The 24,708-nt window shown below is 46.6% G+C and overlaps 1 protein-coding gene across 1 annotated transcript in view; it reads right to left on the bottom strand.

Annotated features, from left to right (window-relative positions):
* Positions 1-24,708, bottom strand: part of CDC27 (cell division cycle 27) — a 2,763,676-nt gene that overhangs the window by 2,087,743 nt on the left and 651,225 nt on the right. The window contains exon 9 of the mRNA XM_044055179.1: positions 23,707-23,732. Within this exon, the coding sequence (XP_043911114.1) occupies positions 23,707-23,732 (26 nt within the window). The remainder of the gene's footprint in view (positions 1-23,706; positions 23,733-24,708) is intronic.

Here is a 24,708-nt window from a genome sequence, read left to right as displayed (position 1 = left end):
GGCCTTTTAACCAAGCATGTCTTCTAATGACAGAGCCTGTAACTGCTGCTCTGCAGGAGGCCTCTAGAGAATCAAAACCACACAGTGCTTTCCCACTTGTTCAGCTGCATGCAATAAATCCTGCATTTCTTTAAAATTAGGAGGATATGATTCTGGAAGCATTTTTTGTTTTAACTGAGACAGTAAAAATTGCTGATATTTTAGCATGTGAAACTGGCAATTTAAGGCTCTCATTGCTAAAGTTGCAGACGTATATACTTTCTTTCCCCATCTGTCTAATGCTCTGGAATCTCTGCCAGAGGGAACTGGATTCTTGGCTGATAAGGCCTGAACTCCTTTGGGTCCCGGAGAAATAGTTTCAGGGTCAGCGACAGGACTTTTATACAGAAATTTATGTGAGTCAGGGACTCTGTAGTATCTGTCAGGTTTAACAGGGGCTGGAGGTAAGGAATCACGATTTAAGCTGGATTCACTATACACATCATCCACAATATCTAACACTGGCGGAACAGCAAGTGGTCAGTGTTGAGGTAATAAAAGGAAGTCTCTGAGCCTTTTCTTGGATTCTGAGTAATCCTGGCCTTCCCAGTGGAAATGCTCCCTCATGGTATGTAGGGTTTCCCCAAAAGAGTAGTCCTCAGGCGGTGAGGCTGATGGAATTGATTCCTCAGCATCAGAATCCCCATAAGGGGGTAAAAAGAGTATCCTAGGTCTGAGGATGAATCAGAAGAGATGGACACCTGGTCAGATGAGTTATAGTCTGCATCCTGTTTAGGCCTTTTATCAGGAGGGGGATGGGACCCCCCCTGATCAGAGTAATTAGGTCTTTGGCCATTTTGAGCATTTGTTTTTTAGGCATGGAGGCTATTCTGGAGAATGCTGTATTTGTTTCTTTGACTTTAAAAGAGGCTTATACTTAGCTGAGGGTTAATTGCTTAACTGAGTAGGTCTGAAGACACCCTCTGTAGCTGTGGGTTGCTCAGCTACTCCGGATCCCTCTGAAAGGTTAGTCTCGGAAGGCTGAAGAGCTTGTGCGTCCGAAGGCCCAGCCATCTCCACGTGGGAGTCAGAGGCAGCTTGTGGTTCTACAGAAGCGGTTGTCAGAGGCTGCGAAGGCACCTCTTGGAAAACCGGAGAACCGGTGACTGGCCTAGAAGAGGCTTTGTCAGTTTTGGGCCTCAGAGGCCTATCCTTGTCTTTGCGCTTTTTGTGTATTCCGGTTGTCAGAAGTTCCGACAGCATGGTATAACTGAATTTTCTACCAAAATAATGTTGGGCAAAATCAAACCGACGTTTTGTGCTAGGTTTAACAAGTGCACTATTAGACAACCAGTAACGTCTTGGTCATGGCCTAGGCATGGGATACAATAGGAATGGAAATCCTTATGAGGTATTTGCTTCCCACAAGAAATACAGTTATTAACATTTACTGACATCGGTCTGAGGCAAGAAGAAATTTCCCCAACGGGGTACTTAGCTTTGTAGAAGACTTTGCTTCTGGATTCGGAATGAAAATCTCAGGAGGCGGCCGACCGGCACTTGCAAACTGCTTTTGCTTCAGGCACCGCGCGGCAAGAAAGACGGAAGAAAATGGCGTCGGCTGCATCTTATATACCCCTGTCGCTCTGACGTCAGGGAGGAGGTGACAGCAACCGACGCCAGACCAAGACTTTGGAACTCTGGCTGACTTTGGGACCACCTGACGGCAGGATAACCCAAGTGTAATGACTGCAGCAGTGTAACACGATGAACATCTATATATTCTAACTCCAGGTTCGCACTACAGTGGGGAAGGGGGCATATCCCATTTAATTGCCAAATAATACCGGTCGGTCAAATGAATTTTTGGTCAAATAAAATTTTGGTCATTTGGTGTCGGGCAATCGGAAGTTAGGGCAAATGAAGTAGACCCCTGCATGGACTTGGCCTTATCCTCCATTTTCTTAATCACCTCCTCTGCTTTAGGGCCGAACAATTCTTCCCCATCCAAGGGGGTGTCCAGAAGTTTTGATTTAATGTGATCAGGCAAAGTTGCTCCTCACAACCATGCAGATCTCCTAATGACTGATCCCAAAACAGCAGCCCTGCAAGAGGCTTCTAAAGCATCAAATCTGCAATGCAGGGAATGTTTTGCCACTTGAGAGCTGGAGTGTATCAGATCTCCTAGTTCTCTGTTAGTAGTACTCTCTGGTAAGGAGGACATTTTTTGCTTTAATAATTCCAGCAAGCTCTGTTGATATTTAAGCATACGGGAGTTGGCAGTTGAGAGCTCTAATGGCTATGGTAGCTGAAGTGTACACCTTTTTGCCATCGGTCCAAGGCTCTGCTCCCCTTGTCAGAGATCATTGGGTTTTTAGAAGAACTGGCCCTAGCCCCCTTGGGTCCCTGAGGGATGACCTCTGGGTCGGCTGCAGGGTTCCTGAATACATATTTATGGGCATCTGGCACCCTATAATATCTATCAGGCTTTCGGGGTGCAGGAAGGAGGGCATCTGGGGTGAGGCCAGACTCCAGGAAGACATCCTCCACCACATCCAGAATGGGAAGAATGGCTAAGGGTTTGTGCTGTGATAAGCCCAGGAACTCCCAATCTCTTCTTCGATTGGGGGTAGTCCTGAGCTTCCCAATGGAAATGCCCTCTGAGGGTTTTTAAGGTCTCCCCAAATGAGAGGTCCTCAGGAGGGGATGCAGAAGGAATAGATTCCTTAGCATCTGAATCCTCAAAGGCTCTCAGGGGCTGTTGTTCAGTGTCCGAGTCCAGAAATTCTGAGTCCTGAGACTCTAGCTCAGAAAGTACCTCTGGAGAAAGGTCCCCTTTTTCTTTTGGCTGGAGTAGACTGGTTTCCTCTGATGAGGGTAATTAAATCCTCAGCCATCCTAATTAACTGCTGTTACTGAGCAGGTTGGGCGGGAGGTAGTAGGGGACTGAGCATCGAGGAATGAGTTTTCCTAGCATTGGCTTGCTTTTAGGCCTCAGTGATTCAATGGGCCAGGGTGCAATTTTGGCTGGTGGTGTAGCAGTCAGTCATCAAAAAGGCCTACTCAGAAACTGGTGCCTGCAAAGCAGTTCCAGACCCAACCACGGGGCTAGCGACTGACATTTCGGAAGGATAAGCCTGATCCGGTGGTGTGCCGGACACCAAAAGGGAATCGGTAGAGGCCTGCGGTGGCTGTACAGCTGTAATCAGGGTCTGCGTAGGCACCTCACTGAGTTCCACTGTGCTAGTGGATGGTAGGCTGGCTGACTTCAGGTTTGTGTCCTCTGTGGGCCTGACCATCTGTGGTCTATCTTTTTAGGAATTTCCACCTTAGACTTACAGATGGACATCATTTCGCTCTGGTAGCTGGTCTCCCTAAAATCCTTGGCTACAAATTCAGCTCTTTTATGGATGGTCCTAGCATTAAATAATAAAGCACAGAACTGCCATCTGGGGACATCATGGTTTGGGGCAAAAGAAGTCACACACAGGATATGGAAGCCTCAGTATGGTATTTGTTTTCCACAGTGGAGACAATTATTTACTTTTTCGGACATTGGTTAAGTGCAAGAAAGATCCCCAACAGGGCACTTAGCTTTTATTTGTTTTTCTTCCTCGTTCTGGCAATGGCTGACCGACGCATTCGCAAACTGCTTCAGACTCCATGGCAAGAAAGACTGATGTAATGTCATTGTCTGCCTCCCATTATAGCCCTGATGACCTGACGTCAGTCTCAGGTGACCTGCAGCCAACATAGGAAGGATATTCTTTACTCTGGTATTCGGGCCAGCTGACGGCTAGCCAACAGAGATAACCAAAAGTGATGTAAGGCACTGTACGAGCACATCCACTCGTGCATGAATCATGCCATCCCAAATAGAACAAAGATGCTCTCCTCAAAAAAAAGGAAGCCAATCTGGTGGTCCCCTGCTATAAACAAACTATACAACAGAAGAAAGAAACTGCTGCAGAAGAGAGGAAAATCCCAGGATGCAAAAAGCTCCCTCACCAGCCTCAGTAAGAAGTTGAGATCCTTCATAAAATCCTCAAAAGCTAGTTACGAAAACAAAATTGCCAAAGATTCCAAAGACAACCACAAGGCATTGTATGGTTATGCCAAGAATCTAAATGGCAATGCTCAGATCTGCTCTGAGCTTCAACAGAATGGCATTAAACATACTGATTCCAAGGATATTGCCAATATACTGGCAGATCAATTTAGTGCCAACTTCACCCCCCCCACCCCCTAAAGGACCCATCTCAATACCAAAAGACTGCCAAATTCCAGTAATCACGGCCACACAGGTTGAAACCGCACTCTCCAAACCTAAGAATACAGCATCCATGGGACCAGATGACATCCCAGGCTGTGTACTACATGAACTACAAAATGAACTGGCACCTCACCTAAGTGTCATGTTTAACCATAGCCTCACCTCAGGCTTTGTGCCCACTGAGTGGTGCACAGCTACAGTTATCCCACTCCACAAGGGGGGATCCACCTTGGATCCTGGGAACTACCGTCCCATAAGTCTGACGAGCCTGATTTGCAAGGGCATGGAATGCATTACCATGGAACTTATAAACAAAGACTTTGGCAACCTTTAAACACTGGACCACACCCAGTTTGGGTTTGTGAAGGGCCGATCTTGTCTACTGAACCTGACTGACTTCTTCGAATCAATCTCCAGAGCTGTGGACGAGGGTAAGGCAGTCCACACAGCCTATCTGGACCTCATCCAGGCCTTCGTCACCATTCCCCACTCTGGAATCATAGATAAACTTACTAAGCTGGGCATAAAACCCTATGTCACTCGATGGGTTGTCAACTGGCTTACTGACAGAACCCAGACTGTAAAAGTAGCAAACTCCAAAACCAGCTCCAGACAAGTGAAGTACCTCAGGGTTCCGTCCTGGGACCACTCTTGTTTGGCATCTACTTCTCTGAAGTACAGGCCAACACCAAGGGACTCTGGCTAACAAAGTTTGCAGATGACTGCAAACTGGGAGCCATTATTGAATCCCCAAATGATGTGGATATTCTACAAAAGGGCCTTACAGAAACAGATGCCTGGTTCCAGAACCATGGGCTCAAGCCTAAGGCCAAGAAATGTACAGTTATCCCCACTGGAAAAAAACATGTACCCATGAATTACCACATAGGTGGCAGTACACTAAACATTGAAAGTGTGATGAGAGACTTAGGGACACAGGTGGACAGTGGTCTCACTTTCGATAACCACATCACCACAACAGTCAGGAAATCCTTCTATGTGGCACATCTCATCACTAAGGGCTTTTCATCCAGAAAAAAGGAGGTCATTGTCCCACTGTACTCATCCCTCATTAGACCCATTATAGAGTATAATGCCCCATTTGGTATGTACCTCACAAGACATCGGCAACAGCTGGGAAGGCCACAGAAATACCTCACTAAAAGAATCACAGGCCTAAAGTAGATGCCATATGCTGACCTTCTAAAAAAACTCCAGCTATACTCTGTGGCATACTGTCTACTCAGAGGCGATCTCTGCTTAATATAAAAGGCCATGTCAAACCCTAAGCTGTTGGACATGCTCCACTTAAAGAAATCCCAATCCCTCAGAGCCACATGCTTCAGGGATCTAAACCATGTCATCGCAATGAACAAAACATGCTGGAGGGATAGGTTCCTGACCCAGAGATGCTCCCCATACTCTGGAATAGACTGCCCATACATGTCAAGCAGAGCACCTCATTGGCCCTCTTCAAAAGGAACCTTGATGATTGGATAGGAGATAGGAAATTCACCCCGGGGATCATGTCAGTCACCCTGCTAGACAGGGATCCAGAGAAGTAAATGTTGTGGGAAGAAATATCCAGGGAATTGTTATGGATAGGCTTGCATAGGCCCTAGGGCCGATAGCCTAGTACCAACCTATGAACCCTATGACTGCAACAGTGAAACACGAAGAATATCTGGTCTGGAGGAGGTTTGCCTCCTGGTTCCTCTATGCCTGGAAGAGGAAGGGATAGCAGAAGAGGGGGGGCCTCCTGACAAAGGTAGTCTTAGCAGGACAAATTCAATAGTATTTACGGATGGGGGCACAAGTAAGTGTTTGATGTCCTGAAGCCCTCTACTTTTTTCCTGCAGGCTTTTAAAAATGTCTGCAGACTGTTTACCAAACAGGAGGTTGTGATCTAAAGGGGCGTCTGGTAATTTAGACTTGAAATCCTCTGGTAGCGGTTGGAGGCATAGCTAAGAATACCTGCAGAGAACTGATGCAGAAGCTGCAGACCATGCAGAGGCCTCTGCTGCATCATAACTGCATCTAACAGAATGTCTGGCTACCTGAGAAGCCAGGGAGAGTTTAGAGGCTATCTCAATTTTGATACGGCAGTCAGGGGTGAATGACAGGAGGTGAGAGGCTTGTGATACTAGGTCCAAGGCATAGTTTATCACATGGGTTTGATACTGCTGAAGGCTAGGGTGGAGGAGGTATAAACCTGCTTTCCTATCCTGTCCATGTTTTTGCTATCCTTATCAGTAGGCAGAAGAGATGCTGAAAGAATCAGTCTAGATTGCTTGTCATGGGATACAGCAATTACAGCAGGGTCTGCCAGGGGTGGTTTTACTAGGAATTTTTGATCTGAACTTTATAGAACCTGTCAGGTCTCTTAGGGGCTGGTGGTTATAAGTCTGGGTTATTTGATGCTGAGGTGAAAGCATCAAGGTGGGCAGGAACAACTGGTGGGATGGCTGAAGGCAAGGGAGATTCCACTTAGAGTAATTCAAAGTATCTCCTTTATATCTCAGTCATTTGGGAAGTGTCCCATTTAAAGTATTCTTTCATCTTTGAGATGGTCTCCCCAAAGGTGATATCCTCTGGTGGACAGTCCCCTTCTATGGATTCCTCATCTGGGGAATAATATTCAAGTAGGGATGCAATTTGAGAAGAATAGGAGATTGATTCATCTGAAGATGAGTAGTAGGGTTCCTGTTCTTCCCCTTCATGGGCAGTAGGCAAAGGGAGAGAAGTGGTAGAGGCAAGACTATGACTGAGCACTGGTGGAGGGGGAAGAGGCTGCGGGCTTAAGGGCCATGAAGGCCTGCAAAGACCTGGTGAAAGATTGCCAGTTTGGGACTCCTCCAGAAGGTGGAGTCTGGTGTTTTTGTTTTCTGTTTCCTTTTTAAAGGCGTAGTTCCCAGAGAGGGCATGGTTTCAGGGGCCAGGGAACTGGTAGGGGCTCCAGGCAGTGGTACCTTAGTCAGTCATGCGATATCATCTGCTTCCCCCTCGACACTGGTGGGGACCAACGGCGCTATCACCATGGATGTGCTGGCCATCACTTCCCAAGTGGCATCCTCGAGGGGAGCCAAAGTAGACTGTTCTATCGGATGTCCCTCATCTCCTAAATTGGAAGCTGGTGGGACGTCCGATGGCAGGGTAAGTAGGCCTGGAAACCTTGGCCTTTTTCTGTGGTGGTTCCTTCGGGAGAGGTCGACTCAGGATCCACCCTGAGCTTTAGTTTTTTTGAGTCTAAATATAGATTAAGGGAGGCCAGATGGCTATGGAGGGTCTTGGCACAAAAGATTGACAAATTGAGCAAAAGGTGTGGTTGTGATCTCGGCCTAAACAGAAAAAGCAGCGGTCGTGCATATCCTTATGCGGTATCTGGTGCCCGCATCGGCATTTACCCTTCTTAGCTGACATCAGCTAACGGTAATTACAGCAAACCAAGCTCAAGCAAAATAAAGGCAAAATCCCCAATGGGGTACTTAGCTTTAGACTTCAAGTACAGGAATGAAGCAATCGATGTGACTGTCGACTAAAGCTGAAAAGGTCTGAGATCTGTGCATGCAGACGTCACATTTAAGGTCCCTGGTTTATTGCCCTATGTGTGATATCCTACGCACCTACAGCAGCCAGGCTTAAGTTTTTGTAGAGGAGCCGACGTTTGGGTCACTTGAGGTGGGGAATCCCACACTAAGAAAACTGACGGACTCCCAGCTGGAAGCAGAGATGCCTTCTGGAGCACCTGTCCATTTTATATGGTAGTAAGCATCCTGAAGATCTACTAGACACATCCAAATGTCTTTTCCTAGAAAAAGAAAAATTGACTGTAGAGTGACCATTCGGAACTTACTCTTTTTGATCAACTTGTTTAGATTGCAGAGATCCAGAATAGGTCTCCAGTCTCCCATTTTCTTTGGTACAAAAATAAATCTCAAGTTCCGGATCCTTGTTGGTGAGGGGACTTCCTTGATGGCTCTTTTGTCTAACAACTTAGGAATTTCTGCAGTTGCTTAATCCCTTTGACTGGGTGATATGTCTGGAATTCTTTTGTTCTGAGGAAGGGGATACGTGAAGGGAATGAAAACCTCTGGATATTATTTGATACACCCATTTTTCATTTGCAATGCATAGTCAGGCCTGTGGGTGCAGGGACTGTCAACCCCAGATTGCCTCCAGAGGTGAGTAAATCGGTCCTCCTTTCAGGAGTGCTGAAAGGGCCTACCAAAGAAGGAATCTCTACAGCCCTGATTGTGTGGGCCTCACCTGCCACGAGGATAGCATCTTCCATTATCATTCCCTTCTCTGCCTCTAGGGGAACTTTCACCCTGTGGGTCCTGGAAAGACCTTTGAGATTTTCTGAACCACATTTTTCCACTATCTTTCTGACCTTTGGGATAGGGTCTGATTGGAGCAGACAAGGTCTTGTCTTCTTGTTCACACCTTGTGAGCATTTCCTTCACTTTGGGCCCAAAATGAGATGAGCCATGGAAGGTGGCATTCACAAAGGAAGACTTGAAAGGCTCTGTGAAATCGCAAGTCGCATCCAGGCCTGCTACCTAATCGAGATACCTGAACCTATGGCCCTACCCACTCTATCCGCTGCATATGAAGAGAGTCTCCTGGATGAGTTAACTACTGAATTTAGGGTGGACAGCTGAGAGGCTAGTTTATCAGAGACTTCACCAGCCACAGCTCCTTGTAGGATATCTAGAGAGAGATTTAATATGGTGTAATACTTATGCAAAGGAGAAAGCAAAACTAACCAATACAAAAACAGCAGCACCAAGAGATATTTCAAGAGAAACACAGGCAAAACTTTGCAATACAAAAACAGAGGAAAAGTAGAAAAGGAGATTAGTAATGGAGAAGTTAAAGAAATAGAAAAAAGAAGTTGTGTACCTACCATAACGTTACATGTTAGTTGTCTTCATCTCGCCTTCCTTCTTGCTGTTTGGGTTCGGAGCCGATCCTCCACTCCAACTCGGCCATCTTCTATAGCTCGACAGCTGTTTACTGGCTCGAGGCTACCCCTTATCCCAGCATGCCCAGCATCAGCTACCCAGATCTCGTTTGTAATAGCACACACTAGGCATAAGTAGAGTAACCAGTTCCTAAAAACTGGTTGTCCAATTCACCTAAACAAGGAAAGTTTTATAAATTACCTGGCATGTGAAGTAATAAAAGATGCTCAGCCAGTGAAAACAAAAGGGAAATCCTCACAATCCTTTAGGAAGGGGGAAGGAGGGAGCGACGCAAGAAGTAAGGCAAGATGAAGACAACTAATATGGAACGTTATGGTAGGTACATAACTTCTTTATGTTAAGTTGTCCATCTCGCTTTCGTTCTTGCTGTTTGGGACAGCGTCCCTAGCACCTAAAATCCTGGGTGGCTCACTAGAACAGACTCTTCAGAACAGTAGAACCAAAGGAAGCTCTGCTCCGGGAGACCATATCTACCTTGTAATGACAGATAAAAATTTTGAGGGTTTGCCCAAGTGGCAGCTGCACAGATCGAGTCTATGGGCAACCTAGACTGAAAAGCTACAGAGGTGGCTAATGCTCTCATGGAATGGCCTTTTGGTTTAGCTGGTAGCTCTTTATTTCGTAACTGATAAATAAAGGCAATAGTATCAGATAACCATCTGGATAAGGTCACTTTTGAAACTGGAAAGACTTGTTTGTTGAAAGCATAAGAAAGAACTAACTGGTCTGACTTTCTTAGTTCCTTAGTTCTATGGAGGTAAAAACACAATTGTCTGCGCACATTCAATTGGTGGAGCTTGTATTCTGTCTTGTTGCTGTGAGTAGGAAAGAAAACTGGGAGATCTATGGATTGATTTAAATTGTTCTCTGAGCAGACTTTAGGAATAAAGGATGGATTGGTCCTCAGAGAAACTCTGTCCTTGTGAAACACCAGGTAAGGATGACGAACGCATAGTGCTTGAAGTTCTGAGACATCTAGCTGAAGTGATAGCAACCAGAAAGTGTCTTCCAAGAAAGAAATTTTACAGAACATGATGCTGCCGGTTCAAAGGGAGGCAAAATTAAGGAAGCTAAAACTAAATTGAGATCCCAAGGAGGAGGAGGATCTCTAACTGGGGGTCTAAGAAGAGATGTTCCTTTCATAAAGGCCTTGCAGATCTTAAGAGACATTATTGCAAGAATTAAACATACCGATATGAAAATTAGAAATGGCAGCTAGTTGTACTCTAATGGTAGCGGAAGCCGCACCAGACTGAAAAAGCTGTGCTAGAAATTCAATAATTTCATGGACTGGGGCTGAGAAAGGATCCAAATTTCTAGATTCTGCCCAGTAAGAAAACCGTTTCCATTTACTAGCATATATTTTCCTCATAGTATACTTATGTGAGGAAACAATAATATATCACAGACTGCTGGGGAGATATTGGAAAGCCTGGCTAAGGTTGGAAGTGGAGTAACCAAGCTGGAGAGTTTGGAGGGATTGGTGCAACCCGCCTGATTGGTGAATCAGAAGATCTGGAATTGGGTCTTGAATCCACGGTTGATCCAGAAGGTGGAGGCGTAGGAATGGGAATCATATCTGTCGAGGCCAATATAGGGCAATGAGGATCATTTTGCAACCCAACGATTTTGCTTTCTGTACGAGTCTTGGAATTAGGGGAAAAGGGGGAAAAGCGTAAAGGAGTCCCTGAGGCCAATCGTGGACTAGAGCATCTCTGGGTATATGACCTGGAAGAGGAATTAGGGAGAAGTAGCTGCTGCATTTGTTGTTGAGTGGAGTGGCAAATAGGTCACAGCAAGGCTGTCCCCATTTGCGGAAGATAAGATCCGCAACTTCCTGATTCAGAGACAACTCGTGAGGCATGAGGATAGCTCTGCTGAGCCTGTCCGCTATGACGTTGGATTTCCCAGGGATGTGTGTTGCTATCAGAAAACATTGGGAGGAAATCGCCCATTGCCACAGTCTGAGTGCTTCACGACACAAGGGGTAAGACCTGGTCCTGCCCTGTTTGTTGATGTACCACACCACTGACTTTGTCCATTTGGATTGCAATGATCCCTGAAAGAAGGGAGTCTTGAAGGGCTTGCAACACTAGGAGAACCACTCTAATTTCTAGGACATTGATATGCAGATAGTACTTGTGATGTTACCAAGTGCCTTGGACTGTCCTGCCTAGATAATGCGGGGAGGCATCCATGGTCACTGTGGTTACTGGAGGGGGTTGTATGCAAGGTCTGTCCTGAATTACTAGTGGGGAGACCATCCACCAAGAAAGGTGCCTTTTGCATGTTTCTGTGATCAGGATCATGTGAGACATGGGTAGTTCCTGGAAAGACCACTGCGTGAAAAGAAGCCACTAAAGGATTCTCATGTGGAAATGCACTAATGGGACAAGAAGAATGGCAGCTGCCATGGAGCCTAGAGCTTGGAGAACATGTCTGACGTGAACCCTTTTGCTATGTATTAGAATAAGAAGTTATGTACCTACCATAACGTTCCATGTTAGTTGTCGTCTTCTCGCCTTCTTTCTTGCTGGATGGGTTCGGAGCCGATCCTCGGCTCCGACTCGGCCAATACTAAAAGCTCGAGAGCTAATTCCACCGGCTCGAGGCTCCCCTATATCCCACAATGCTAGGCGGTAACTACTCAGATCTCGTTTGGTAGCTATACCAAGCAATACTAGTCTCCAAAAATGGAGTAACAAGTTTCGGAAGAAGAAACACAAAGAATTCCAGTCGGTCTGTCCAGGCTTGGGGGAAGGAGGGAGGGACGCAAGAAAGAAGGCGAGAAGAAGACAACTAACATGGAACGTTATGGTAGGTACATAACTTCTCAATGTTAAGTTGTCAATCTCACCTTCATTCTTGCTGGATGGGACCGCGTCCCTAGCACCTTATCCCGGGTGGCCTATCGGAACAGACTCTTGAGAACAGTAGAACCAAAATTGGCATGGCTTCTGGAAACCATGTCCAATTTGTAATGTGAAATGAATGTATGAGGAGAAGCCCATGTGGCTGCTGCACAGATTGAGTCTATTGGCAATCTGTCCTGAAAGGCTATGGATGTAGCTAATGCCTTGGTTGAATGAGCTCTAGGTCTTGAGGGTAATTTCTGATGTCTAATCTCATAGATGAAAGTAATTGTAGAAGTTAGCCATCTAGACAGAGATACTTTGGTAACTGGAAGGCCCAGTCTTCCTTCTGCATATGACAGAAACAACTGATCAGATTTCCTGAGTTGTTTAGTTCTGTCTAAGTAATATCTCAGTTGGCGATGAACATCCAAAAAATGCAGCTTTTGCTCTGATCTATTTGAATAGTTAGGGAAAAAGACGGGGAGATCAATAATCTGGTTTAGGTTAATTTGAGAAGAGATTTTTGGTAAAAAGGATGGGTTTGTCCAGAGAGATACTCTGTCTTTGTGAAAAACTAGGTAAGGAGGACGACTGCAGAGGGCTTGGAGTTCTGATACTCTTTTCGCTGAAGTTATAGCTACCAGAAAAAGTGTCTTCCAGGAAAGCAAATTCAGAGAACATGAAGGGAGGAAGAATCAAAGACACCAGAACCAAATTTAAATCCCATTGAGGTGGAGGGTCTTTGATCGGAGGTTTGAGAAGAAATATACCTCTTAAGAAGGCCTTACAGAGCTTGTGAGCCATAATGCTGGATTCTGAAACACCCACATGAAAATTTGAAATGGCAGCCAACTGAACTCTAATGGTTGATGCAGAAGATCCTAAATGAAATAGTTCCGCCAGGAAGTCTAAAATGGACTGGATAGATGCAGTAAAAGGATCAATGTTTTTCGATGATGCCCAAAGGGAAAAATGTTTCCATTTACTAGTATAAATCTTCCGGGTAGAGGATTTACGAGAGGCTATCAATATGTCTCGGACCGAGCGAGATATTGAGGGAAGCCTGGCTAAGGTAGGAATTGGAGAAACCATGCTGTGAGGTTTAGGGAAGACAGAGATTGGTGCAGCTGACCCGAATGATGGGTAATCAGGTCTGGTACTGGGTCCAGATGCCAAGGCTGCTCCAAAAGGTAACGATGAAGAAAGGGGAACCATATCTGTCGAGACCAGTAAGGGGCAATGAGGATCATAGTCGCTCTCAATGCGATGGCTTTCTGAATTAGTTGAGGTATCAATGGAAAGGGGGGAAAAGCATACAGAAGTCCCCGGGGCCAATCGTGGACTAGAGCGTCTCTGGTGGAATGGCCTGGTAACGGGAAGAGCGTGAAGAAGTCTTGACACTTGCTGTTTTGGGGAGTAGCAAAAAGATCGCAGCAAGGATGGCCCCATCTTAGAAATACCTCTTCTAGAACTGATGTCTTTAGAGACCACTCGTGTGGCATGAGAATTGCTCTGCTCAACCTGTCTGCAATGACGTTGGATTTCCCGGGGATGTGCGTCGCTGTCAGAAAACGTTGAGAAGAGATCGCCCATTGCCAAAGTCTGAGTGCTTCTCGACATAAAGGGTATGATCTAGTTCCGCCTTGTTTGTTGATGTACCACACCACGGACATTTGGGAAGAGAGTCGTGAAGGGCTTGCAACGCTAAAAGCACTGCTCTCATCTCTAGGACATTTATGTGCAAGTGGCACTCGAAGGGTTGCCACATGCCCTGAACTGTCCTGCCCTGATAATGCCCCTCCCACCCGATCAGGGAGGCATCTGTTGTCAACGTGGCAACTGGAGGGGGGAGAGTGAAGGGTCTTCCTTGGAGAAGTTGAGGTGACGTGACCCACCAAGATAGTTGGTTCTTGCATACTTGAGTTATCAGTATGGTATGGGACATTGGGAGACGTTGAAAGGACCACTGGGTAAAGAGCATCCACTGGAGGATCCTCATGTAAAAGCGAGCTAAGGGGAGAAGAGGAATAGCTGCCGCCATGAGTCCTAGTACCTTTAACACCAGTCTGGCTTTGACTTTGACCAAATGCAACAGAAGGGATACTTGGTTCCGAATGTCTAAAACCCTCTGCTCTGTGAGTGTTGCTGAAAGAGTCTGCGTATCTAATTTGGCGCCTATGAAGGTAATAGACTGAGAAGGCGACAAGGCAGATTTTTCGAAATTTATTGAGATGCCTAGAGCTTGACAGGTTTGCATGGTGAAATTTCTGGATAGTAGAAGCTGATGCCTGGTGGTGGCCGTAAGGAGCCAATCATCCAGATATGGAAACACCTGGAATCCCTGGCGCCTCAAGTGAGCCGTGACCACTGCCATGCATTTGGTGAACACCCGGGGGGCTGTAGTGAGACCAAAGTGCAGGGCTCTGAACTGGTAGTGACTGGCTCCCAGCCTGAAGCGGAGATATCTCCTGGAGCGTCGGTTCATTTTGATGTGATAGTACGCATCCTGAAGATCTATCGAGCACATCCAATTGTCCTGACCCAAAAAGGGTAGGATGGACTGTAGCGTGACCATCCGGAATTTTGCTTTCTTGACAAACTTGTTTAAATGACTGAGATCTAGAATGGGCCTCCAGTCCCCTGTTTTTTTTGGTACCAAAAAGAATTTGGAGTAGATTCCGGATCCTTGCTGGTCTGCTGGGACTGGTTGGATGACTCTTTTTAATAGCAGCTTTGAAACTTCCAATGCTGCTTTGTCCCTTAGACCGGGTGGAACATCTGGAAGGGATTTTTTTGGTTGAGTTGGAATGTGAATAAAGGGAATTTTGTAACCCTCTGATATGATCGACTGTACCCATTTGTCTTGTGTTAGGGAAAGCCAGGCTTCTGGGTACAGTGATAATCTTCCCCCGACTGCCTCCGAAGGCGGACAGCCGGGCAGCCCCTCAGGGGCGCAGAAAGGGTTTGTCAGAGAACACCTCTCTGCTACCCTGGTTTTGCGGACCTCCTCTGCCTCTGGGGCAGCGTCGATTATTGTTCCCCTCTCTGCCTCTAGAGGGGAATCGGGCCTGTGCGTCAGATGAGACTCCCTGAGATTGTTTTCGAAACCACATCTTCCCTCCCCTCTGACCTTTGGGATAGGGTCTAGAAGGGGTGGAAAAACAGACTCCTACGGCAGAGAGAGTCTTACCTTCCACCTCGCACCTGGTCAATGTATCCTTCACCTGTGGACCAAACAAAGATGATCCGTCAAAGGGGGAGTTGGTGAAGGACGCCTTGAAAGGGTCCGCAAAGTTGCACAGTCGCATCCAGGCGTGCCTTCGTAAGGCAATGCCTGTGCCTGCAGATCTACTCGCTCCATCTGCTGCGTATGAAACCAGTCGCATGGAGGAGTTCACTATTGAATTTAGGGTTGCCAACTGGGAGTTCATTGTGTCTTTGAACCCCTCAGCTGTAGGATCCTTCATCAGTTCACCCATATCCTTGAGTAAATCTCTTTGGAGACAGGTGAAATGGCATAAGTAGTTCAGCGACCGCATATAAAAGGTCGCTGACGAAAACATCCGCTTGCCGTACCTGTCCATGGTCCTAGATTCTTTATTAGGAGGATGGACAGGAACAGAAGGATCAGCTAGTTCCTTCTTTGTGGCCGCAGCCACCACCATGGCATCAACCGGGACACCTTTGGAGAGAAACTGTTTGTCTGAGGGAGCAGTGATAAATTTGGATGGTCTCCTCGGGGTGGGTTCCACTGAGTCAGGAGCCGTCCAAGCCTTCCTTGCCACCACTTCCATAAGGGGGTCAAAGGGAGGGGACACCCAGGAGGTAGAAGGGCGAGAACCAAATGCCTCAAGATACACTGACTCATCCTCCGAAGGGTTAAGGGCTGGCCAATTTCCCCTCTGAGTATTTCTAGGATGTCCGCAAAGGAGACATCCTCAGAGGGGGAACGGGGGGACCCTTCGGATTCCTCCAAGTCAGTGTCAGAGGTGATAGACTCAGGGGAGGCAATGTGCTTCCTCTTGCACTGCCTCTTCCTAGGGGGATCTCCTGCAGGGTCAGGAGAGACCTCGGAAGAGGAGGAAATTCCCAATGGGGAAACGAGTAGTTGGTTCTCTACGGTGTGAGACAAGGGGGTGAGCAGAAATCTCCGCAGGCACTGTAGAAGGAGGAGCTGATGGAACCGACTGCGGGACAGAACCCGGTTCTAGCACGCTCTGCATGACCTCGAAGGCATCCCTGTCAGGCAAGGTCCGAGGCCTTCGCTCCAAAGAGACAAGGACCCCTCCCGGCACCGACAGAGACGGCTCCGAAGCCGATGTCGGAGCCGAACTCACCAGCGCCGAAGCCCCGAGAGGGAGAGCGGGGTCGGACAAGGGTCCAATGCCACTCGCCCCCTCGGAGCCGACGAGGGAAGCCCGGCGCCGAGATCCTTCCAAAGAGGAGATCGGAGCAGACGACGGAGCCGAAAACGATGGTATCGTATCCGACGCACCGACAGTGATGGGTCCAACAAGCCTTGGCTCCGAACTCGAAGGAGTCGGAGGAGGAATATAATGAGGGACGGGAATAGCCAACGACTGATGAGTCGGGCTATGGAGCATTTGGGCCAGTGCCTCGGACTTAAGAAGTCTACTCACCACCCTCTGCAAGTCATGGTCTGACAACCTGGAAGACAGAGAGGAATGTGATTTGTGACTCCGCTCCGAAAGGAGAGGAGATCCTGGTGCCGAGTGTACGGAACCGATTGAAGGGGACCTGGATCCCTTCCTGTAAGATGGCTCCGATAATGGTATCGGAGCCGATGGGACTTAGCCCGGCTCCAGCCGGAGCCGAAGTAATAGTAAAGGTAGATCCTATGGAAGGGGATCTCAATCTCTTTTTAGAATGTGGCTCCGATAGTATCGGAGCCGATGAAGCCTTAACAGCCTCGGCTCCAGCCGGAGCCGAGGTAATAGTTTGAGGCCCAAAAACATCGGCTCCGGCCGGAGCCGATGTTGGAACCTGCTTCAACATTTCTACAGTCGACTCGAGCAGGAGTCGACCGTTTTGAAGCCTTTGAAGGTTTTCCCGAACTGGACTGAGTCGGGGGGCCTTCAGGCTTTAACAAACCCCTTAAAATGAGTTTGTTCTTGCGCTCCTGCAGGACTCGAGGGCTGAAACCATGGCAGACAGCACATGAGCCCTGTAGGTGCACAGGCCCCAGGCAATACACACAAGAAGTGTGACCGTCTGTCAGAGACATTTTCTGACAGCACGAGTCACACTTCTTGAAGCCTGAGACCTTTTCTTTAGACATTGAAGGTAAATGCCTGACAACAGCAAAAACACACAGACACACCCTGAATACAAAAGTTATTTAGCTAATAACTAAAGGCTAAAAAGCCATAGACACACACACACACAAAAGCCCTTATTGACAAAAAAAAAACAAGGAAGACTAAATTAGTCACTAAAGGACTGGGGGAAGGGAAGGGCCGAAGGCCTAAAGATAAGGGGAGAAGGGGAAAAATATACTCTACAAAAAGGGGGTCGAGAGATCTAAATATTTAAAACAAACTAAAAGGGCTATATTTAAACAACAAAAACGAGTTTTGGAAGTACCAAAAAGGTAAAAGTTAAACTAACCTGCCTGAGCCGGTAGAAGAGCACCTAGTCAGCTATAGCGGCAAACGAGATCTGGGTAGTTACCGCCTAGCATTGTGGGATATAGGGGAGCCTCGAGCCAGTGGAATTAGCTCTCGAGCTTTTAGTATTGGCCGAGTCGGAGCCGAGGATCGGCTCCGAACCCATCCAGCAAGAATGAAGGCGAGATTGACAACTTAACATTTAACATTTGTTGACGATTAGTGGAAACTCTTTCCTGTTGTAATCTTGCAAACATTTCTTTTGTGTTTAATTCTGCTCCTATGTATGTGATAGACTGACAGGGCAACAAGGCAGATTTTTCGAAATTTACTGTAATGCCTAGTTGAGTGCATGATGTGATTGTATAATTCCGTGCCTCTAAGAGTTGACGCCTGGTGGTAGCAGTCAGGAGCCAGTCGTCTAGATAGGGAAACGCCTGGAATCCTTGATGCCTCAGGTGAGCCGTGACTACTGCCATACACTTGAACACCCTGGGGGCTGAGGTGAGACCAAAGGGCAGAGCTCTGAACTGGTAATGACTGGCCCCTACCCGGAAGCGAAGAAATCTCCTGGAGCGTCTGTCCATCTTGATATGGTAGTACATGTCCTGAAGATCTATCGAGCACATCCAATTATCCTGACCCAGAAAAGGGAAAATGGACTGCAGTGTCACCATCCGGAACTTTTCTTTTTGTACAGATTTGTTCAATCTGCTGAGACCCAGCATTGGTCTCCAGTCCCCTGTCTTTTTTGGTACCAAAAAGTTCCGGATCCTAGTTGGTCTGCAGGAACTTCTTGAATGCCTTTTTTCTAGCAGTCTTGAAACTTCTGTGACTGCTTGATCCCTTAGATTGGGTGGGACATCTGGGATGGGCTTTTTGGATTCTATGGGGGATTGATGGGAATTTTGTAACCTCCAGATATGATGGATAGTACCCATTCTGTCTCTGGTTATATTTTGCCAGGCTTTTGGGTACAGCGAAAGTCTTCCCCCGACTACCTCCAGAGGTGAGCAGTCGGGCAACCCTTCAGGGATGCCGGAAGGGCTTGGCAGAGGAGGTTTCTCTGTCACCCTGGTTTTGCGGTCCCCCTCTGCCACGAGGGCAGTGTCTGTTGTTGTTTCCCCCTCTGCCCCTGGGGGAAAAATAACCACGTTTGTCATGCAAGGGTCCCTGGGATTTTCGGAACCACATCTTTCCGCTCTTCTGACCCTTGGGATAAGGTCTGGAAGGAGTGGAAAAACGGACTCCCACGGCAGAGAGAGTCTTGCCTTCCTGCTCACACCTGGTCAACGTGTCTTTCACCTGAGGCCCAAAGAGAAAGGAGCCATAAAAGGGAGTATTGGTGAAGGATGCTCGAAAGGGTTCCACAAATTAACACAGCCGCATCTCTCCTGAGAGCCACACCTGTCCCTGCAGCTCAGCTCACTCCATCGGCTGCATAGGAAATCAGCCTCATGGAGGAGTTGACTATGGAATTAAGAGTCCCAAGCTGAGAAGCTACTTTGGCTGGTGCTCCCTCAGCTGTAGGATCTTGAAGGGCATCTCCAAGCTCTTTCAGGAGATCCCTTTGAAGACGTGTAAAATGGCATAGATAGTTCAGGGACCTCATTGAAAAGGTTGCTGAAGCAAACATTCGCTTTCCATATCTGTCCATCGTCAGAGACTCTGTTCGGAGGATGAACAGATGAAGAGGTTTCTGCTAACTCTTTCTTGGTGGCTGCTGCTACCACCATGGCATCAATGGGCACACCTTTGGAGAGGAATTGCTTGTCCTGGGGGGCTGTAATAAATTTGTTTTGTCTCCTTGGAGTAGGTTCCACAGAATCTGGAGCTGCCCAAGCCTTTAGAGCCACTACAGAAATGAGTGGATCGAAAGGAGGAGATACCCAGGAGGTGGAAGGTTGGGAACCAAATGTGTCCAGGTATACAGACTCGTCCTCGGCAGGGGCCAGGGAAGTCCAGTCCCTCCTCTGTCTAAGCATTTCAGGGATGTCCGAAAAGGAAACATCTTCAGAGGGGGACCTTGTGGACCCTTCCGATTCATCCATGTCTGTATCTGAAGTGACAGACTCAGGGGCGCCTATGCGCTTCCTCTTGCACGTCTTCCGAGTGATCAGGGGAGGCTTCGGAAGAAGAGGGACCACCCAATGGGAGTCCTGGGGCATACGTTCCCTACGCTTGGGGTCTGGAGGAGGAGTAGAGGTTGGAACAGACACCACGGGGGGAGGAGCCGATGGAGCTGGGAGCAGAGCTATTTCGGGGACAGCACACACTGCATGACCTCGAAGGCATCCAGACCTCTAGGCAGAGAAAGCTCTGGCTCCGAAGAAACAGGAGTCTTTCTCCACGTCGAGGGTGATGGCTCCGAGACCGATGTTGGAGCCGAGCTCACCTGCGCCGAAGGTCCGAGGGGGAGAACGGGGTCGGACAGGGTCCAATGCCACTCCCGCCCTCGGAGCAGACGAGAGCGCCTTGGCGCCCAGATCCCTCGATAGAAGGTATAATCGAGGTAATCGGAGCAGACGTTGGAACCGAAGGAGAGATGATGATCGGTGCCAACGGTTCAACTACCTGCGGATCCATGGTCTCTGGCTCCGAGCTAAATGTAGTCAGAGGAGGAACAGCAATAGAGGTGGTTGGAACAGATACCTGTTAAGGTGGGCTGGACAGAATTTTTGCCAGTGCCTGTAACTTAAGCTACCTACTTACTAATCTCTCCACATCATGATCCGATAATCTAGAGGATCGAGAAAAGTGGGAAGAATGATGGCTACATTCACTCTGTAACAAAGGTGACTGAGGTGCAGAGTGGATGGACTCCAAGGACGGAGACCTCAGTCTCTTATGGTAATGAGACGGCTCCGAAATAGCAGATGGAGCCGACGGAAGAGTTGTCTTGTCGGTGCCAGCCGGCACCAACATACTTGATTGGTCCAGTAAAGGAGTCCGCTCCGAAGGTGGAGCCAACGGCTTGACAGACTTAGGAGATTTTGCTGACCGAGTACGTTTAGCCGGAGAATCCTGAGGCTTCAATAATCCCCAAAGGATTAATTTGTTTTTGCACTCCTGCAGGACCCTTGGACTAAATGCATGACATATAGAACAGGAGTCCTGCAAGTGAACAGCGCCCAAACAATATACACAACTAGTGTGCCCATCTGTCAGAGACATTTTCTGACAGCATGAGTCACACTTTTTGAAGCCAGATACCTTGGTATTTTTAGACATTATAGTAACAACAACCACAACAACAATAATAAAAAGCTATACTACAAAAAACAAGAAACAAATAGACTTATTTATTTTTTAAGTTAAGGAACAGAAAGGAAAGCCCCTAATTTAAACGACTATCCTAAGGGGGGGGGGGAGACGACTCTCTAATTGAAACGAGTTCAAGCGAAACAGAAGGCCTGCGAGTTATGGAGCGACAGCCAACAAAGCTAAAATACACAAGAAAGCGATACGGGATAAAGGAATATATCTAGACAAAAAATTGAATAATACTTGACAAAATCTCAAGAATAAACAATATATTAATAGAAAAAACTATACTAAGCCAGAGCCAGTAACGAAGCAACCTCGCAGCTGAAGCGGCAAACGAGATCTGGGTAGCTGACGCTGGGCATGCTGGGATAAGGGGTAGCCTCGGGCCAGTAAACCGCTCTCGAGCTATAGAAGATGGTAGAGTCAGAGCTGAGGATCGGCTCCTAACCCAAACAGCAAGAACGAAGGAGATGGACAACTTAACATCTGAGGTTATGGAGTATGCAAAGTGAAGGAATCTGTGTAGAAAATCTAATTTAGAAAGCACCACAACAGGATAGAGCAATGCATATCCAAAATCAAGGGGAAACCAGTGGAACAGGAGGCAATTGCTCAGGTGCCATATGAAGATATTTTGCAGCCTTCCACAGGAAACCAGTACAAACATTCACTTGAAGCTGGACAGCAAGGGAATAAACAGGAAACTCTGACAGTCAATATTGAGGAGTGACAGGCCACTGAGTTTCCAAACAGAGCAATGGATGGCACAGGATGAAACTGGAGAATGTGCCACAGGAAGATGCTATAGGACTTTCTCTAGAATACCCACAGGAAAGGGAAATCAAAATGCGCCCTCAGTTTATAAGAAAATCAGCTAAGAGAAGAGTTGCTTGATTTAATAGACATAGCCATATTAAGATCAATGAAAGAAATCGACTGCAAAAGGTCAATAAAACTCAAAAAGTCAAATGTTTGATAAAACAAATGAACACAGTAATTAGGACTGTCCATATAGATCCAAGTGATGTACCAGAAGTAAACAGGATATATTACTTTGCAGCTAAATTAATAACTAATAAGGTTCTATCGCAAGAACACAGGGTAGTGAGAGAAAGGAAGAGGAGAAATCTAATACCATCATGAAAGTAGCAAATTGAGAAAACTATAAAGCAAGACAAAAAGTGTCACTGTTAGAAGAATATAGAAGATGGGACAGAGCAACAAAAATACTAAGAAAGACGTGATAAAAACAATACACAGTATTAGAACAGTCCAGGATCTATCACGCACTATCGCAAACAAATAGAAGTCTCAGCACATGCAGAAAAACTTTGAAGATACGCAGATAAATATAAAGGAAAAGTACAAACTGGAAACAAGGTAAAAGGAATTGAAAGACCACCAAAACAAGAAGAAATAGATACATTTTGGAGATATATGAAGATCCTGTGGAACATAAAGATGTTAAATGGATTGAAGTAAAAGAATGAATATGAAGTTTAAAGGTGCAGGATATGAAATGGGATGAAGTAACAGCCAGAGATTGAAACAAAGTTAAGAAAAGCCTCTAATTGGAAAACCACAGGTCCAGATGTAGTACCTAACTTCTGGTTAAAAGTATTAACATCTTTGCACGAAGATTTAGCCATGAGTAAGAACTATTTATATGCGCACCCTGAACAGATAGACATGGCTAACAACAGGAAAAAGAATGCTCCTACTTAAAAGTGAACCTGCAAGCTACCCTAAAAATTATAGACCAATAACTTGCCTTCCGATGACGTATAAACTATACACTGGAATTAGGCACACAACTGGATGAAAAGCTGCAACCAGAAGGATCAATAGAATCTCTATTTTACAATAAAGCGCTTTCATCCTGTAACATTCAGGACTTCTTCAGTCTTGAGTGTTACACGACGAAAGTGCTTAATTGTTTAAGAGAGAGATTCTATTGATCCTTCTGGTTGTGGGTTTTCATCTGGTTGTGTGCTATAGCTGATTTTTACCTGGTTACTGGTTTCACAAAAGTGGTTTTCTCTTTTTTACTTCAATATACATGGGAATTGATGCAGACAGAGTTTATAGTCATTCAGAAGAAAACTCAATTATGGCAGTAGAAAGTTTACTTGAGCAAAAATCTTAGCACAACCACAGATGTCCTATCCCATGTTGCAATACTCTCACTTGTGGGATCCTCCGCTTCAGGTGACCCAAACGTCTGGCTCCTATGCCAAAGCTTAAGCCTGGTTGCTGTTAGGTGCATGGGACGACACGCAGGACCATTAATCATGGGCCATAAATGTGAAATCCACACACACAGACCTCAAAGTACAGCTGTGCACACTTACCATAAATGTAGATGTTAGAGTGTATTCACTGTTGCAGTCATCACACTTGGGTTTTCTGTCTACAGGTAGCCCTCAGTTGGCCCGAATACCAGAGTCTTGGGATTCCTGCGTTGGATGCTGTCGCCTCTTCCATGACATCAGGTCGTCGGGGGTATAAAATATGCAGCCAACGCCACATCATCAGTTTTTCTTGCCTTAGATGTGAGGAGCCCCCAATAAAGGAGACTATTACATGGGGTGGAACACCTCCAGTAAAAAGTAAATACCCCTGCCATAAAAGATGGCCATAAAGAGGATAAATAAAAAGGATAGAGAAAGTCAGGGGGCTGGAGGGAGTGAAACTGCAACTGTGAATACACTAACATCTACATTTATGGTAAGTGTACACAACTGAACTATATTCTTCGTGTTTCACCGTTGCAGTCATCACACTTGGGTTGACTCCCAAAGCTGAGAAAGGGTGCAGGCAGTCAAGAAGTGTTGGGGCTGGCTAGCAGGCCTTCTAAGACTGCTGTAACGAATCCAGCTCTGGATTTAGGAAAAATAGTTAAGTGGTAATGCTTGAAAGTGTGTACAGAACTCCAGGTTGCAGCTTCCAGGATGTCTCTGGTGGGGACCCCCCTGAGTAATGCTGTAGAGGTTGAAGTAGCTCTAGTGGAAGGAGTTCTGATCCCCAGAGGGGTAGGTTTTCCATGGTGCTTGTAGCAGAAATGGATGCAGGGTGCTATCCATTTGGAAATAGTTTGCTTCGAAATGGCCTTGCCCTCTGCCCCTGTAGCAAAGCTGACTAGTAGCTGGTCAGATTTTCTGAAAGGCTTAGTCCTGTCAAGGTAGAACCTGAGCTGTCTGTGCATGTCCAAGGAGTGCAGGATCCTTTCCCCTCTATTCTGAGGATTAGGGAAAAAGATTGGCAAATGGATGGATTGGTTTAAATCCACAATGGATACCACCTTGGGCATAAAGGATAGAGTTAGTCCTGAGGGAAACCCTATCAGCATGGAAAATAATGAAGGGCTCCACAGCCATTAGTGCCTCTAACTCAGACACTCTTCTTGCTGAAGTAATAGCTAGAAGTAAGGCTGTTTTCCAACAGAGGAATTTTAACTCTGCTGAAGCAGCAGGTTCAAAAGGGGGAAGTGTGAGCTTTTCCAGTACAAAGTTAAGGTCCCAGGCCGGGGTGGGAGCTCTCCTAAAGGAACTTAAATTGTTAGCTCCTCTCAGGAACTGCTTGATGACAGGGGGCTCAGTATTATAATGAGCTGAGATGGCAGAGGCATGAATCTTAATGGATGAGAAGGATAGGCCACTGTGGAGCAGCTCTGCTAGTTAATCAAGGACTTGAGGTAAGTTGGACACAGCTGTGTCCTTTCC

The sequence above is a fragment of the Protopterus annectens genome, chromosome 13.part0, assembly GCF_019279795.1.
Source record: "Protopterus annectens isolate FY-2018-M chromosome 13.part0, PAN1.0, whole genome shotgun sequence".
NCBI lineage: Eukaryota > Metazoa > Chordata > Ceratodontiformes > Protopteridae > Protopterus > Protopterus annectens.
This window is presented reverse-complemented; position numbering and strand designations above follow the sequence as displayed.